The 15,904-nt window shown below is 48.3% G+C and overlaps 1 protein-coding gene across 4 annotated transcripts in view; it reads left to right on the top strand.

Annotated features, from left to right (window-relative positions):
• AP2B1 (adaptor related protein complex 2 subunit beta 1) overlaps positions 1 to 15,904 on the top strand; it is a 77,819-nt gene that overhangs the window by 39,165 nt on the left and 22,750 nt on the right. For 3 of the 4 annotated variants that reach the window (XM_042026027.1, XM_042026028.1, XM_042026029.1), the window contains exons 14-17: positions 2,579 to 2,771; positions 12,088 to 12,129; positions 13,863 to 14,009; positions 15,235 to 15,380. In XM_042026027.1, coding sequence (XP_041881961.1) covers positions 2,579 to 2,771; positions 12,088 to 12,129; positions 13,863 to 14,009; positions 15,235 to 15,380 — 528 coding nt within the window. The remainder of the gene's footprint in view (positions 1 to 2,578; positions 2,772 to 12,087; positions 12,130 to 13,862; positions 14,010 to 15,234; positions 15,381 to 15,904) is intronic. The other variant, XM_042026030.1, reaches the window with a different exon arrangement.

Here is a 15,904-nt window from a genome sequence, read left to right as displayed (position 1 = left end):
CAAACCTCCAGGCCTCAATCAGCAGTGGGAAGCTGTGGGAAGGTCTGAGGGGTGCTCAGCAGAGCATGCTGCACACTGATCATGCTGATGCAGTGGTAAAATTAAAAAATGCCTGGGGTTAATTTAATGGCACACCAGGCTTCTCTGATGTGAGCTCACCTCAAGATGCCCCATTATTGGGGTTTTCTGCATCAGTTTAAGGCAAGTTAAAGGTGTCCAGTGAAAGATGAGTCCAAATAGTTGAGGTGAGGTGATTTTCTGTACAACTCCTGCACTCCAGTGACCATTCTGGTGGCTGACCCATGTGGTAGAGACTGATGGCACTGTAAGATGGGAATGGGGAGATGTCCACAGTGAATGTGGTTTAAGAGGGTGAGGACAGCGTTGCCTTGAGAGGTGCTTCCCTGGGTATAAACCTAGGAGGAATTTTGGTTGGCAGAGCACACTTCCATGGCGTTTTGATTAATTTCTTTTTCGTTCAAAGCGCTGTAGGACGGCTTTCTTGCAGCTCTCAGCTGATGGGCAGACCCATTGAACAGCTCACAGATGGTGAAATATTCCTGCCTCTTCAGTGAGCCCAAGTGTCACAGAGCTGCAGATGTATCCCAAGGGTGGGGGAGAAATGTGATTGCTTGGCAGTGTTTCCTCCTGTGGTGGCTCCCACCACTCCTGCTCGGCCATAATTCAGCTGGGAAATTTGGGGAGATGTTAACAGGGCTCCTGGGAGAAGCAAGTCTGGTTAGACTTGGGCAGGAGTCTCTATTTCCCTATTTCACAGGCAGCTACAGGAAATTTTTGGTTCTGGTTCAGGCTGTGCATCCCTTGTGACTCCAACATCTGGGAACTGCTGGGGGCTGAACTCATAGGGCCAAATCTCCAATTCACACGGCCAAACCCAGGACTGTAAGGGAGAAATCTTGTATCAAGTCTTTTTGCCCTTTTTAACCCACATATTCTTTATTAATTTCTTTTCTTTCAAAGAAAATGCAAAGTTGTTTATAGAAATCTCTTTAAAGAGACCCATTCTCCACAAATGGAAGCTTTGGGGTTTTGCTTTTTTAAAGCAAACCCACTTAGCTTTGTCCTCTCCTAGTTTCTTGTTGGGCTTTGGGGCAGCAGCAGTTACACAAGACACAGAGGGATTTCTGTGTCTCCATCAGGAGAGGGATGAGTAAGTGTTGAAGGGGTGGAGTGTTAGAGGGATTATATCCTGGGAAGGAACCAAGTGGTTTGTGCTGTGCCTCTCTCGGAGAGGCTGTTCCTGTTCCCAGGCTGGGGGTGGGAGTGGATCACAGTCACCACCTCTCCTCAGGAATGCTTCAGGGAGCAGTTCAGCACACTCAGCACTCTCCCTGCTGAAGGCAGCAGCAGAAAGGACAGCTAATATTAGTGCTATTGGGGCTCTGAAGCTTTTAATGCAAAGAAGCTTTCAACCCTTCCTGCTGCTGCCTGGTAACTAATTCATTCTGCACTCCTTATGCTCTATCTTTTCCTCCTGGCACTGGAATTGGGAGCAGCTTATACTCTGTGGCTGAATCTTTCCCTTCAATAGCTGAATAAGGATAAGAGAATTTTGGCTACTCAGAATCAGGAGCTGCAGTGCTTGCAGACCAGCCCTGGTGTTAAACACCTTGTCAGAACACTAATTCCCACAGCAATTGTGTGCAGTTACCTGCTGGCTGCAGTAACATGAGCTAGAAATCATTCTGGAAACAGGGTATAAAATGGGTTTTAATTATCTAAAGTATGAGCATCTCTGGATTTAAAGAATAAATACATTGTAGTGAGTTCTCCAGGAGTTACAGTTATTTTTTTTTACCCTCTCCTTGTTACCCAATTCACTGACAAATGAATATAAAAGATATAAAAGGTAGCCAGACTGCATATGATGATAAATTCTGGAAGCTGTATAATGAGTGTTTCTAGACTAGTAATTAGCATGCCTGCTAACTCAGAGGAAAGGAAATTATTGATAGATGGGAGGAATCAATTTTAGATTGAGTTTTTCAATTAGAAAAGATGGATGGACCTTGTTGCTGGTCAGGAGAAGGTGATTAATCTAGATCTGAGGGAAGTGGTGGAGTTTGCACTGGTTAGGGTAAGGGCTCAAGGGTTTTATCAGTGTTAGATCTCTGAGAAAATCTGGATTATTTATTTTTCCCTGTGTTTCCATGTCATTCTGAGGCCCAGTGGGTTGAAAATCATCTCTGTAGGTTTATTCTGAGGTAGGAACTGCTTATTTTCAGTTCTGCAGCCCACGTAGTACCCATGGCTCTCTGTTTCAGAGGGGGTCTGTGATTCTCAAGGTGGGTAGGATTCACCCCTTGCAAGATTCCCTTTGCTGGGCTGAAAACCATGTACAAAGCAAGGAAAACCTTTGTGCTCAAAGTGGTGAAGAGCCACGTGCCATAACCCTGCCTGGTGCAGGACAGTGGCCACATCAGCTGCTGGGACCACCTTTTGCCTGGCCTCTGCTGCTGAGCCACCTCTTGCTGTGTTTGCCCATGCTGGGAACCTGGAACTGGAGACCAAAGGTGTCTGATATTTGTCCTTTCTGCTTCTTGTTCTCCCCCCACAGCACTGATGCTGGTGACAGCCCCGTGGGCACCACGACCACCACAAACCTGGAGCAGCCACAGGTCATCCCCTCCCAGGGTGACCTCCTGGGTGACCTCCTCAACCTGGACCTGGGGCCCCCCGTGAATGTGCCCCAAGTGTCCTCCATGCAGATGGGTGCTGTGGACCTGCTGGGAGGAGGGCTGGACAGCTTGGTAAGCAGCACATCCTCTTTAGCTGATGGAGATAATTGGAGCTGTGCTTATCTCTGCAAAGCCTTGATCATTTGTGCTTTTAATGCTCAGTGAGCCGAGCTCCCAGTGCTGAGTCCTGAAACTCCAGGAGGATTTAACCATAGTTATTGTACTAACTTTCAGCAGGCTTTTCCTGCTCTACAATGCACGTTGCTGCATGCTGTAGAATCCCCATGGTCAGTGGATATATTTGTTCTGTGCTTTTTCTGTCTGCAGAAGAAAACCAAAAAGTTGTTTTAAGGATGTAAAAGTCTTTCACTGCTTTCTATTTAAATCAGGTTCCCTTTCAAGGAGGCATTTATTCCACCCAATTCCCAGCCCTCCTGAATTTCAGTGCTAAAGCTCTCAGGCTGTAACCCTGTGCCTTCCCATTTGTGTATTCTCCAGAGCATGTCATGGTTTAATATCGGTGACATTTTAATTGCAGTGAGGTCAAGAGGGAGCTCCCTGTGCAGTCCTCCCTGTGCCAGCGCTGCTCACAAGGCACCTGCCCTGGCACTAACAGGGTCAGGCTCCAGCGGGAGCAGTCACACCTCCCTTCTGCTCTGGGGAGTGAGCTGGGCAGGAGCTGCAGTGAGAACATCACTTAGCAAGCAGCCAGCAGCAGGGCAGAGAGGTCAGTGCTGTGGTTTTTAGGCTGGTGGCAGCCAAGCAGTCAGGAGTGGTGACTGTAAGGATCATCCTGGGAACTGTTCCCAAGGCAAGGAGCACAGCACACAGATCCCCAGCTCCCTGCTGGCTTCCCCACAGGGGTGAGAAGCACTCCTAGGTGTATTTGCACAACATAAATCAAATAAGACTGCGCCAGTGGACATAGCTGGGTGTTTTTCAGACCTGCAGTGGATTTGTCTTGCTTGAGGTTTGGCTTGTGGTAGTTGGGCTGGGTTATCTCTGCCTGGTTTAGGTGCACTTAGAGTTCTGAGTCAAGCTCTGAATAGCAGAGGTGGGAGGCAGCTGGATGAACCCCAATTCAACAAATCCTTATCTATCAAATATATATTTTTTTAAGCTGCCATAAAATTATTAAAGCAAATGTTAAACCCATTTCCAGCTCCAGTGCTTCATGGGCTAATGAGCTGGAAACAATCTAACCCTTAATGGCACTGACACAGAGGTCAGAGGTGCTGTAGGCTCTGCACTCTCTAACCAGAGGTTTGTTTGGTTAGCAGGGACATTGCTTTTACTGGGGATTGGCAAAATGGTCAAGCTGGACTTGCTGGGAAAGCAGGCAGTGAGCCCAGAGCAGTGACCTGTGCAGCCTTTCCCTGCACTGCAACACATGCCTCTAAAAACCTGGGATTGGGAATTAAGGCATTGCAGAAGGTGGTGCTGCCTGTGGTGCCACAGGATGGTTTGCACTAAAATTCCTCTGTGCTGCCTTCCAGTCCTCTCACAGTAACCCTTTGTTTCTCATTAGTGTCACACAAATAAATGGACACAGCAGAACTAAAACTTGGTTTTGGGAGAAGAGCTGTCTCGCAGCTGGCATTAATGGGCTTAATTTAGTGACCTGCTTTGACAGTGGAGCTGTTAGTTGAAATGGTACCTGGCTTTTACTTAGTATTTTTCTCAAGCCTTAAGTACATCCGTGGAGTTATGGAGTGTGAGCTGACAAAATGATCCTGTCTGGATGGGGAGTAGCTGTGCCTGGGGCTGCATGGCCAGCGCTCTCTCAGCTGAGTAGATGGGGAAGCACTAAAAACAAATTCTGAATCCTGGTGTGGTTTTTGAAGGTGGATGCTTTTGATTGGAGTGCTGTTGCATCAAAGCTCCAGCTTTTCCTTCCCTTGGTCAGTCTCTTTTCTCACGTAACAAGTGACAGGATCAGAGGAAATGGCCTGTGCTTGTGCCAGGGGAGGTTTCAATTGAATATTAGGAAATCTGTCTTCACCAGAAGGGTTTTCAAGCACTGGAATGGGCTGTCCAGGGCAGTGGTGGGGTCACTTAAAAATCGTGTAGAAGGGGCACTTGGGGACGTGATTTAGTGGTGGCCTTGGCAGTGCTGGTAATGGTGTGGAGGTCTTTTCCAACCTAAATTATTCTAGGATAATAAGCTTAATTAGTGAGTGAATGGGATCTCTGTGCTTGTTTGTTGCTGTGGGCACGTGTTGAACAAGTCTCAAGCTGGGTTAACCCTAACCTGGTATTACCCAAATTGCTGGGAAGTGTCCTGGGCTGCAGGGCTTGCCAAGAGGATTGGCATTTGGACCTCAGGCTAATATTAAACCACATCTGTGCTGTGCCAAAATCAGTCTCAAACTGCAGATCCCACAGGCCTGATTTCTGTGTGTGGGGAGGAGGTGAGACACATCCCACTGTGCCTTTGAAGAAGGGCTGAGCTCTTCACCCTTCACCAGGGATCAAAAACACCTGGGGGCCAGCAATACCTGAATTGTTCTGCTTTGAAATTTCCCTTTCTGGTACTCCTTAAGGTTTTTAAAATACATTTCTTCCCCTGCTTTGTTGGGCTGACCGAGGCTGCACGCTCTGTGATGGCGACATTGCCTCAGTCCTGTGAGTGCCTCAAAGGCAGCTGGAGGTCTGGAAGAGGCTGCTGGCAGGATCTCAGCCAGTTTGTCACACCCACTCAGTGGCATCTGTTGATCCCCTCTTCTACCCCCTTGTCTTTGGAGGGGTGTCTCATCAGAGCGATGTTGTTGGAGTGAAAATCCCAGTGGGACTAACCCAGAAAGACCAACAGCAGCGTTAACTTCCAAGGAAAGCATCGTTCTGTATTTCCATTTCTTAAACTGTGGGGTTTTATTTTAATTCCGGGTATTTAAATAGAGACTGTGTGGTGTAAAACCTCATAAACACCAAATTAATATTGTTCATTTGAATTGTCCTCAGTATTGCTAGATATTTATCCCCATGACCAGTGAGACTCCAGCTGCTTGAGAGGTTAATTTCTTTAGTGAGTAAATCTTATTTTATCTCCATAGTGAGTTCTGTAATTGGTATTAAATGTAACATGCATGCACAGATGCTGAGCATGTGTTAACAATTAAAAAGAGGAGAAAAAGGACCTTTGGTACAAGAGCACTGCTTATAAGCAGAGCAGACTTGCTCTAGAACTTAGGGAGAGCTGTTTTCTGGGGAACAGGTTGTGCCCCTGTTTGCCACCCTGGGCAGATCTTGTTCTTCTCTGCCCAATTTTCTTTTTGTATAAAATGGTGACCGAGCCCACTTTACAAAACTATTTGGGCTCTCCAGCTCCACAGTAGCCATACCAGTCACTGATGGGGGAGAAACAAAACTTCTGGGACAGCAGAGTGCTGGGTGCATCCCGAGAGCTGGAATCTGATGCTTTTATCCCTGCAGGTTCCAGTCACTCTTCCAACTCGTGTGCAATGATGCAGTGCTTTGCAAGATGTCTGTCTGTGCTGACATGACATTTTTGCCTTTAAACCTTGTTGTGTGTTCATTTGTTCTGCAAATCCAGGGAGCATGAGAGCTCTGTGGGCACACTGTGCTTCCTGGGAGCCCCTGCATTGAATGGGAGCAGGGCACTGTGGCCAAGAGCCAGGAAGGCTGGCTCTGGGGGCAGAGCAGTAAATCTGCAGGAATGGACAGGCTTGGATTGTCTGTTATGTAAGGATTTTATTTAATACTCTAGCCACTCATCTACAAGAATATTATTGATTCGAGACTGGCAGCTGGTCAGGTTGATTTATGTCCTAAACTGAAAAGCTGCTTGATAAACACTGAATATCCCCAGTTTTCTGTAATACCTGGACTGGTTTGGGCTGTTCCAGGTGGGGTTGTGCCCCTCTGCGTAATCAGGCTGGATTTAGGGGGGTCTGACCCCGAGGATCTGTTCCACACAGCTCAGGGCTGTGTCCCACCACTGCAGTGGGATGGAGCGTGGGAGCTGAGCACCAGCTCACCCCGAGCTCCAGGCACCATAGGCTTGGCAGCCTGGGAAGAAAGCCCTGTTCCAGCAGTCTGAAGTGCCTGTCACATCCCAAAGGCTGTGAGCAGGGGCTGCTGGTGTCACTCCCTCCCTGTCTGACTGCTTTCAAGTGGAGAATTCAAAGTCTGGCCTCAATGGACAACACCTTGGAGTGTTGGGGTTGATTAGGGACTCACCAATGTTTTGTAAAAAAGTGACCTCCAGTCTGCCCTGGCTGCCACATTCCTCTCCTGGCTCTGCAAGTGACTTGCTGTGTATAATCTTTGGAAAGTTACTTCATTTACCTTTTCCTGGAACTGCAGTGGGAGCGTGTCTGTGCCAGGTCAGCCCCAGCATCCATTTATGCAGTGGATGTGATGCTTTCCCAGAGTGCTCCTCCAGCCTTTGACAAGGAGCTGAGTGACTCCTTTCATCTGGGCTGTTGAGGTTTGATGAACTACAAAGGAATCTGTTAAGATTCCTGACAAAGGACACGTGTCCATTGCTGGGGCAGGGCTGGTGTGGAAAAGGAGCTATTTTGGTGAGTTACTCATTCATATCTGATTCAAATCTGTTGTAGCAGTCATAGGACTGCTAGAGCTTTGTGAGCTGATTGTTTTTTACTCTTTGGAGAAAGAAAATGGTTAGGACTCAGTTTTGCTTGCTGATGGAAATCTCTCAGCAGGGTAAAGCATTGGCAGCAAGTGCAGTGAAACTGGTGACCATGGTATTGGCAGCGTGACCTGCCCTTCAGCAGCTTTGACACAGCTGTCCCTGGTTTGGAGAGCAGCCCTTCTGCTCTGCAAGCCTGGCTTGGTGTGCAAACACACAGAATAGGCAGCAAACGAGGCATTCCAGTGCCTCTGTGTGAGCCACAGTGGTGTCTGCAATGAGATCCCTGCAGCCCATGCACACACACCCTGTCCTGCAGCTCAGGGCTCTCTGACAGGATTAGGGTGCACCAAGGGGGCTGCCAGCAGCGCTGCTCTCAGCACCTCACCCCATTCCTGGTAGGTGAATGCCTTGTGTTCCTTGCTGCCATGTTACTGAGTGCAGGCAGCACCTTGAGCTCTGGTGCCTGACTCCTGATTTGTGGTGTGAGGGAGCAAGGAGGCAGCAACTGGCCCCTCTTAACCCATGAATTGTGGTCCACAGAATGCACAGCTGCCCTGGAAGGCCTGATTATGCTGTGGACACAAGGCAAGGCAGTTGCTGAGCAGTGGTTGTTGAAGCTTCTGTCCCTGGCTCCACCCTCCCTGTTATTTTTTGGTGCTCCAAAAGCCTCACGTCATTTTGCAGAAGTGATTGTAGCCCCTCAGGATCACATGAACACTTCAGCAGAGTCACTTCATTACAAGCTGCTGTTAAGATGCAAATAAACCCTCCTAATGCAGTAACTCCAGCATTGCTACACTTCATAAGTCAGCATAACTGCTTCCAGAGGGCTGGAATTGCAGGGCAAAGGCTCTCCAACTGCAGAGCAGCTGCGGCGCCGTCCAAGCCAACTTGTGCAAAGTAAAGGTGCTGATGCAGTTTGAGAAGAGGTGATGGCACTGGTTTTATTGATACAGGGTTGAGCCCAACCTCTTCTTTATACCCATGTGGCTGCTTGGGTGCTGTTATGGCCGGACAGGTTTGGAGGGAATAAAGAGAATTCCTGCTTGAAGAACTTTTATGCGTTTGGGGGCTGAGACTCCCTGTTCATCCTCTGCTCATCTCCTGAAGCTGGCAGCTCCTCATCCTGGGCAGAGGCTTTGTGCTCTTCAACAAGAGGCAAAGCTGCCAGCTTTGGGATGAGGATGAGGGGTTTGCAGTGCCACAAATTCCCTTGGACCATCAAGAGTCAGCCCTTGTCCACCCCACCTTCACAGCGAGCATTTCAACCCGAGTGGGGCTGACTGCTCTATTCACGTGGTCCTCTCCTCTGTGGGGCTGTTGCTGGCTCTCCTGTAAGGCAGATCCAGGTTGTCCTTCTGGCAGGAGTGTCTGTCTGCCCATGAGACAAATGGAAATGGTTAACCAGAGCTGCTAGTCCTGGGGAATTGCTTCAGCAGCACTTACGCCTGACTAATATCTGTTTCTTTCCTTCTGCACTCTGCCTGTCACTCCAGATGGGAGAGGACACTCCGTGGGTAATTGGTTCCTGTTCCCTCTGTCTTCCTCATTCCCTCTTACTCACACACATCACTGTTACTGTCTCTTCCATCATTCTGAGTTTGGAATAAAGTTATGATTTGGGCGTCTCACAGGAGGAGAAACAGACCTGGAGTTCCTGAATGGGGAAAGCGTCGGTGCCATGGGAGGGTGACAGGCAAGAAAAACAGAAAAAGAGACTTTGTGCTGCTGCAGTGGGAAGTGCAGCCCGCATCTGATGTGGAATTGATCAGTTCTTTATTAACTTCCCCCCTTTAACTTCTGGTGCAGTAGAAATGCTGTCACTTCTCTCTCCACTCCGGGCAGAGCCAGCTCTGCCTGTAGGGACCTGGAGGAGCTGCAGCTCCTTGGCGCTGGCTCTGCGGCTCTGGAGCACATCTGCAGTGCTTGGGCCCGAGCACAGGAGCCAGGAGAGGCTCAGGCTGTGCTCTGCAGAGCCCTCCAGCCACCAAAGAGGGGCTGCAGCAGCTCAGAGCTTCCTGACATTGGAAAGAGATGTTGGGTCCAATCTGGAAACACACAGGGGCTCATGGTAAATTCTCTGAGCCAGTCAGGGGTTTTTTTTCCCTCCTCCTTGTGAGAGCTGGAGTCTTAACTCAAGCAATAAATCCAAATTCTGCTTTCAGAATTTCAGGCCTCAAGGCCTGAAATTTAGGGAAAATGGAGGACTCATGGATAGCTTGAGGAACCCCAATATGTCATTGCCTGTTCTTCCAGCCAACATCAGTGTATGAGCTGCTCCGAGGTCGGGCTCCCACCCTGCAGCTCCTTCTGATGAGCGTAGTAGGAAATGGTAGAATAGTTAACATCTGGCTTGATTATGCAGAATTATTCAGTCATTCCCGTAATACCCTTTGTAAAATGCTTGCTGCTTGATAAACCAGCCTTTCTGCTGCTGCAGACAGCAGTTGCAGAAATCCTCCGTGCACACAATTATATCTGGAAATGAACTGCATTCTTTCTTTTCCTCTGGACTTCGCTGCCTGTCAATATAAAGCACGAAGTTCATCTGCATGCAAGACTATGAATAGGGATGAGGTGTAATAGTTGCATTTATTACTCCTCAGTGAGCCAGTAACAAGATGTAAATGATCTGATATATTAATCTAAACCGTGGCTTGGCTTAGAGAGCAGTCAATAGAACAAACCTCTGCTCTGTCAGGCTGTTTCTGTGGAGGAGACTTTACAGTGTAATAAGACTTATTTTATAAGCTCAATATTAATTGGATTTGCATCCTCTGGCTGGCTTCCTTTGGTCTCTGACTGATCCTTCTTTTGACTTTGGAATCACTCACTTTCATCTGTTATTTCCTAAGTCAGCTAAGCAAAACTGGACAGCAAGAGCCTGGGTTGCTCCAGGAGAGGTGGTTGTTGGAAAAGATGAGCAGTCTCCTCAGCTTCTGCCATGACCTCAAGTAGGGATAAACTGAGTCCCACAATGGAAAAAAGCTCTTAAGGCTTCTTAACCAAAAGCAAATTGAGATTTGTTCTTCTCTAGCACCTGCTTAGGGTGGCTAATGTTGCATCAGGTGGCTCCTGTGGGGAATAGGGTAAGGAGGGGTGCCGGGGGATAGAAGAGAGATCCAGGGAAGCACAGGGGTTTGTCACATTTTACAGGTTTTATGGAGGCTAGTTATTATCTGGTAAGTCACTGTCTTACACCTTTGCTGCTCTTCTCAGGGCAATTTATCCTTTTTACCTGTGCTCTGATGGAGAGGGGTATGAAGCTTAAACACATTTGCCGTGAGATCTCTCAGGGAACAGGCTGGAAGGGATCAGAGCAAAGTTAATTTCCAAGTTTTTTGTGCACAGGGAAAAGGTCAGAGCCTTTTTGGCTCTAAGCATGGGCACTCCTGGAAGCTTCTCCTGCAGCTATATGGGGCATTTGTTCAATATCCTGACACATCAGCGCTTACCTGAGCAATGTATCTGGAGCCTTTGTTGACCCAGTTTGTCACATGCTTTTTTAAAAGCAAACTAACTCCCCAAACCTTTATCAAATGGAAGAGCAGAACCATCCACGAGGTGAGCTGTGGTGTTCTGGTCTGCCAGTCCAGCCTTTTCCTAATGGGGCTGGCTCCTACCTCACCCCTGCATTTGCATCATCCTCTGTGCACATTGTCAGGTCATGTTCCTTGTCTGAATGTGACCCAAAAAACCCCTGTTCTAGACAAAAAGAATTACTCTGGTCTTCAGAAGAAAAGCCTGGGACACAGATAAGCCTGGAGATGTCTCTGCAGTGAATAACCACTGCAGATCTGTGCTTGTTTCCTCCTGGCTATCAGTCATCTGTTAAGTGCGTTTTAAATATTCACAGGAGTGATGTTGCACTTGCAAACAGCACTTGTAGCCAAGCCTGGGAGCCTATCCCGATCTCTGAATTCTCCTGAGCGTGTAGAGTGATGTGAAGGTTTGAAACATGGGCTTTATAAAGGGAACTTGTGGGGGGAGAGCTTCCAGGTGGGCTGCAGAAGGGCCCCAGAGAGGATTTGGTGTTTATGGAGGAATATTTCAGTCACTTCAGACTGTGAACGCGTAGCTTGGCAGAAAATGGTACTGAAATAGCCTGGTGCGCCATGAGGTCTCTTTGCTGTTGGTGTGCCCATTACATGATAAAGGTGCTTTTTTCCTTGTCTGAGGGAGGGGAGCATCTTCAGAGCCCCCCTCTCTGAGCTGTGGTAAGAGCCAGCACGGATCCTATTCTCTTTCTTCCTTGTTGTTGAAAAGAGCCGTGTGTCGGAGGAACACAGCCAAGACGCTTTGTGTTTGCCCGTGGTTTGTAGCTGTTCCCTAGAAAACTAAAGCTTTCAGGAAGCAAGCCTTCCTGTCAGTTTTATTTTTATGCCATTTCACAGTTACCCCAATGGGTTTTGTGGAGCTGCTTGGGGCCTGCTGGCAGCAGCAGGGCTGAAGGGGAAGCACCGATGCATGAAACGTGAAGAAAGGAGGTTTTGGTGCAGAAACAGGCGCAAGGAGGGATGGATTTTTGTTCTCATTAACCTGCAGAACGCTCCTGTCCACAGTGAATGCGTGGGGTAGCTCTCCAAGTAGCTCTGCTCACGCAGCAGCAAGCAGCCCCTCTGTTCCCTGTGCTTTCCCAGCACTGCATTTCTGTCTGTCCTATACGCAGGAGCGATCCGTGCTCGCGGCGCCCGGGCTCCGCTCCGGCCATCTGACACTTGGCTTAAATGATCTCGGTCTTCCTCTCCTCTCTCTCCTTCTCTCTTTCAGCTTGGCAGTGACCTTGGCGGGGGCATTGGAGGAAGCCCGGCAGTAAGTGCCATTCCATTTTTTTCCCCAATTTCAAAAGCTGCTCAAAGCTCAGGGTTTTTCAGCGTACCCTCACCCGTTATGTGCTGGAAGGTGCTTTTTAAAGGCCTGAAGATGTTTGAAAATGGATAAATGCAACTGCAATACACGGGTCCCCACCTTTGTTGATTTGAGTCCAGCTGCCACCTGGGCTTTCCTAAGAGCAGCCAGGGCCAGAGCTGTTCACTCATTCTGCTTAGCTCTTCTTCCTCAGAGCTTTTAGTTGGAGCACCAGCGTTAACCCTGGCAGTGCCTCATCCTTGTGCAACTGCTTTAGCAGCTGAAAGGCCAAGGATGCTCATTCCTACTCACAAAGCCTGGTCTGTAACCCTAACCCAGTGGCACCACAGACTTGCCTGAACTCAGTGCTTTCTCCTCCCAAGCTCCACACAAGATTTTCTCCTGGACATCAGGGTCAGGTGCTCCAAGCTTTCCTACTGTGTGTGGTCAGTGCTGCCACTGGCCACCTCCTCTGTACCTGTGCTTTGTGAGTGTCCTTGTGCCTACAGCCAGGGCATTGGGAGAGTTTCAACCTGCTTTCAAAGCACCCTTGGCATCAAGCTCATAGCAGCTTCTTCCAGCAAAGCATGGAAAGGGAATGAAACACCACTTGAAAATGAAGTGGGCAGGAGGGAGCGTGCTTCCAACCCACAGCCAGAAGTGGTGTCCCCTAGAAAGCTCCAGTCCCTCTTCCCAGGGCTCTGTATCCAGTAATTCAGTGAGGAAAGCACACTCCCTTCTGGAGGGAGGGAGGGCTTTTCAGAGACCCTTGTTATGGCTGCAGTCATTCTCTCTCCTCCTTTCCCTGTGAATCTGGCATTCCTTTCTTCCTTCAGCATAAGGGCAAAGGAGAGCTGGTGGCACAGTGCACCTGTACACCCAGGCAGCCCTCAGCAGGACATGGCAGATAGTTCCTGTGGTGGTCATACCTACAAAGCCAGGTCTCTGCCCTCCTGGGCCAGCTAAAACCCCCTGGGCAGTTCTGTCCTGGTCACTCTGCCTATTTCTGGGCTGCTGGCTGGGGAATCCTGTTCTCAAGCATTCATCCTGCTAGGAAGAGAATTTGGAAGTGTAATTTAAGTGTGACTGTCCCATCTGAAGCTGGGCACCTAAAGGTTAATATTCCAGCTTTGGTGCCCTCATTGAAGTCCTGGGAGGGAAGGATTGCCTTTCTTGCAGGAAGGTTGTCCTCTGGCAGACTCTGCTTCATGTAATGAACCTTTTGGGGCCCAGTGCTGAGAATGCAGAGCTCTGGCTTTGGGTGGGAGTACACAACACGGTCATGACTCCCTTGCTATCTCTGGATATGCAAAATCTTGCAGATTCCTGAAGGCTGATGTTGTTGGGGGAAGATTTGAAGCATTTGCTCTTTTCCCTGGGTTTATGTAGGGTAGATCCACAAAGCATATTGTCTTAGGAGAAGGAGATATGGAAAAGAAAGATTCCTCTACAGCAGGAATAGATAACTGAAGCTATAAAAAATGATGTGGAAGCTTGGTTGAGGTGACAGCCGAGTGTAGGGATTAACTGCCAAGAGCTTTGGAATTCAAATACATAATTTAGCACTATTGATAAATCAGTGGGGAAGCTGCAAATGGCTTTAAAATATTTAGGATGTTGCCCGAGTCCATGCTTTGTTTAATAAGTGGTGCTCACACGTGATGTTAATGAGTGCCTGTTCTTTCTGACTCCTCCAGGTGGGACAGACCTACATTCCCTCCTCTGTGCCAGCCACCTTTGCCCCTTCTCCCACCCCAGCAGTGGTCAGCAGTGGACTCAACGATCTCTTCGAGCTCTCGTCCGGCATAGGGATGGCTCCTGGAGGATATGTGGCTCCCAAGTCTGTACGTAAGGAAAAACAATCACCCCCAGTTTATTGCCTTCCCTTGGGCTACAACAAATCTGACATTGCTCGCTTGACCCATTTATTGTGAGTTTCTGGTGCTAAAACTTCAACTCAGTCCCGTTAGGGGTGCCCTGGGCTTTTCAGCTGTGTTGGAGACCATGTTAGTTATTACTTACAGACTTCTGGCATTTCAGCAGTTCCCTCGTTTTACCTGTGGCAGTATTTCTCTAAAGAATGGCTTAGATAAGATCCGAGACTTTCAGTTGTGTCAGAGCAGCTTTCCTGCAGACCTACTTCTTAACAAGGTTCCCCAGGAAACTGAGGGCAAGACACAGTTTGCAACAACTTTCCTGGCAGATTTTTTTTTTTTGGAGGAATCCAACGTGACAGTGGAGGTAAAATCATGTGATTGGGATGATGGTGCCGCAGTGGAATGCAGAGAAATGTTGTCAGCAACAGAGATCGCAGAGGCTTTGGCTGTAGCCTGAAGTTGGGAGGGATCATGAGACACAGAACATGGTTCTGGAAACTGGCTGTGGAGCAGCCACGGGGAGCTCAGGCTGCTGAAAGGGAATAAACAAAAGTTAGCACTCAAATAGTCCATGGATGGATAATCTGAAGCCATCCTCTGAAATTGAGGATCTCAAGGTACTGCAGACCATACTCAAAGCTTTGGTTCCTTGCAATTATTATACCATATATAAGGACCAAGTACAAAAAACCCACATAACTTTGAGCCTCATTTTGCACCACTCAGGGTTTTTCCCACAGAGGTGATTTGGGAATCCAGAACCCCAACAGATAATAGTATCAGCCCTGTGATTTTATTTGGTTCAAACTTTAGTATTGTCCTGCCTCTAATAGTCCCACCAGCCCTTGGAGAAGGCTGTCCAGCAGCAGACTGGGTGAGTCTCACGCTGGTGTGATGGACACAAGCTGTCACTGCTCTTGTGCACACTAATGCTGTAGTAAACTTGATTTCTTACGTGAGTGCTGTGACCAAATATGGATTAGGAGCAGCAAGCTTGTTACTCAGTGGTGAGCTCCATCCCTTCAACACCCCATGTCCCATCTTCCCTGTGGTGTTTCTTTAGCCTTTGTGGGCTTAATGTGCCAATGTAGCTGGATTTCTGAGCTCAGGACTTCTGTTTATTGGAAAACTGTGCTTGTTTGTTATCTTCAGGCCAGGCTGCTCACGCTGAATGACATCTCTTGTGTTCAAGGTTTGGCTGCCTGCAGTGAAGGCTAAAGGATTGGAGATCTCAGGCACATTCAGCCACAGGCAGGGACACATCTACATGGAGATGAACTTTACCAATAAGGCTTTGCAGCACATGACTGACTTTGCCATTCAGTTCAATAAGAACAGGTAAGAAATTAATAGCAATGCACTGTGTTCAATGGGAAAGGAGTTTGTGCCTACACTGCTAAATCTAGGGAGGGCTTGTGCTTGGGTGTATAGTGCAGTCATGGAAATAGCTTAGATGATACAGCCTGACCTCCCCATCACACCAAAATTGTGTGAAAGGGCTGAAATCACAGACTGATAAATCTGGGAGGAAACAGGCAGCGGACAGTCCCAGCTCTGAAACAGCATCTGTCCCATGTAACCTCTGGGGAGTTTTTCAGCAGCTCATGAGCTGTTAGGTGGGATTGGTGGGTTTATAGCCAGTGAGTGCCCTGGGGAAAACAAGAGCACAGACAGGCAGGATCTGAGCTGCACAAGTATCAACCTGTGATGCCTCTGCCTCCTGACTTAATTGCTGTGCTGCCCCTCAGACTGTCTGGAAGCACAGGACTCCTTAATAAAGCTGCTTGTCACTGAAGGAGCTGCAAGCTGGGAGCCTGTAGCACATGCTCTCCCTGTAATAGGCAGCAGAACAATTTTGTCAG

This window comes from Corvus kubaryi, unplaced genomic scaffold (assembly GCF_017639235.1).
Source record: "Corvus kubaryi isolate FWS band 111438036 unplaced genomic scaffold, C.kubaryi_AGA036_p1.0 37284, whole genome shotgun sequence".
NCBI classification, from domain to species: Eukaryota; Metazoa; Chordata; class Aves; order Passeriformes; family Corvidae; genus Corvus; species Corvus kubaryi.
This window is presented reverse-complemented; position numbering and strand designations above follow the sequence as displayed.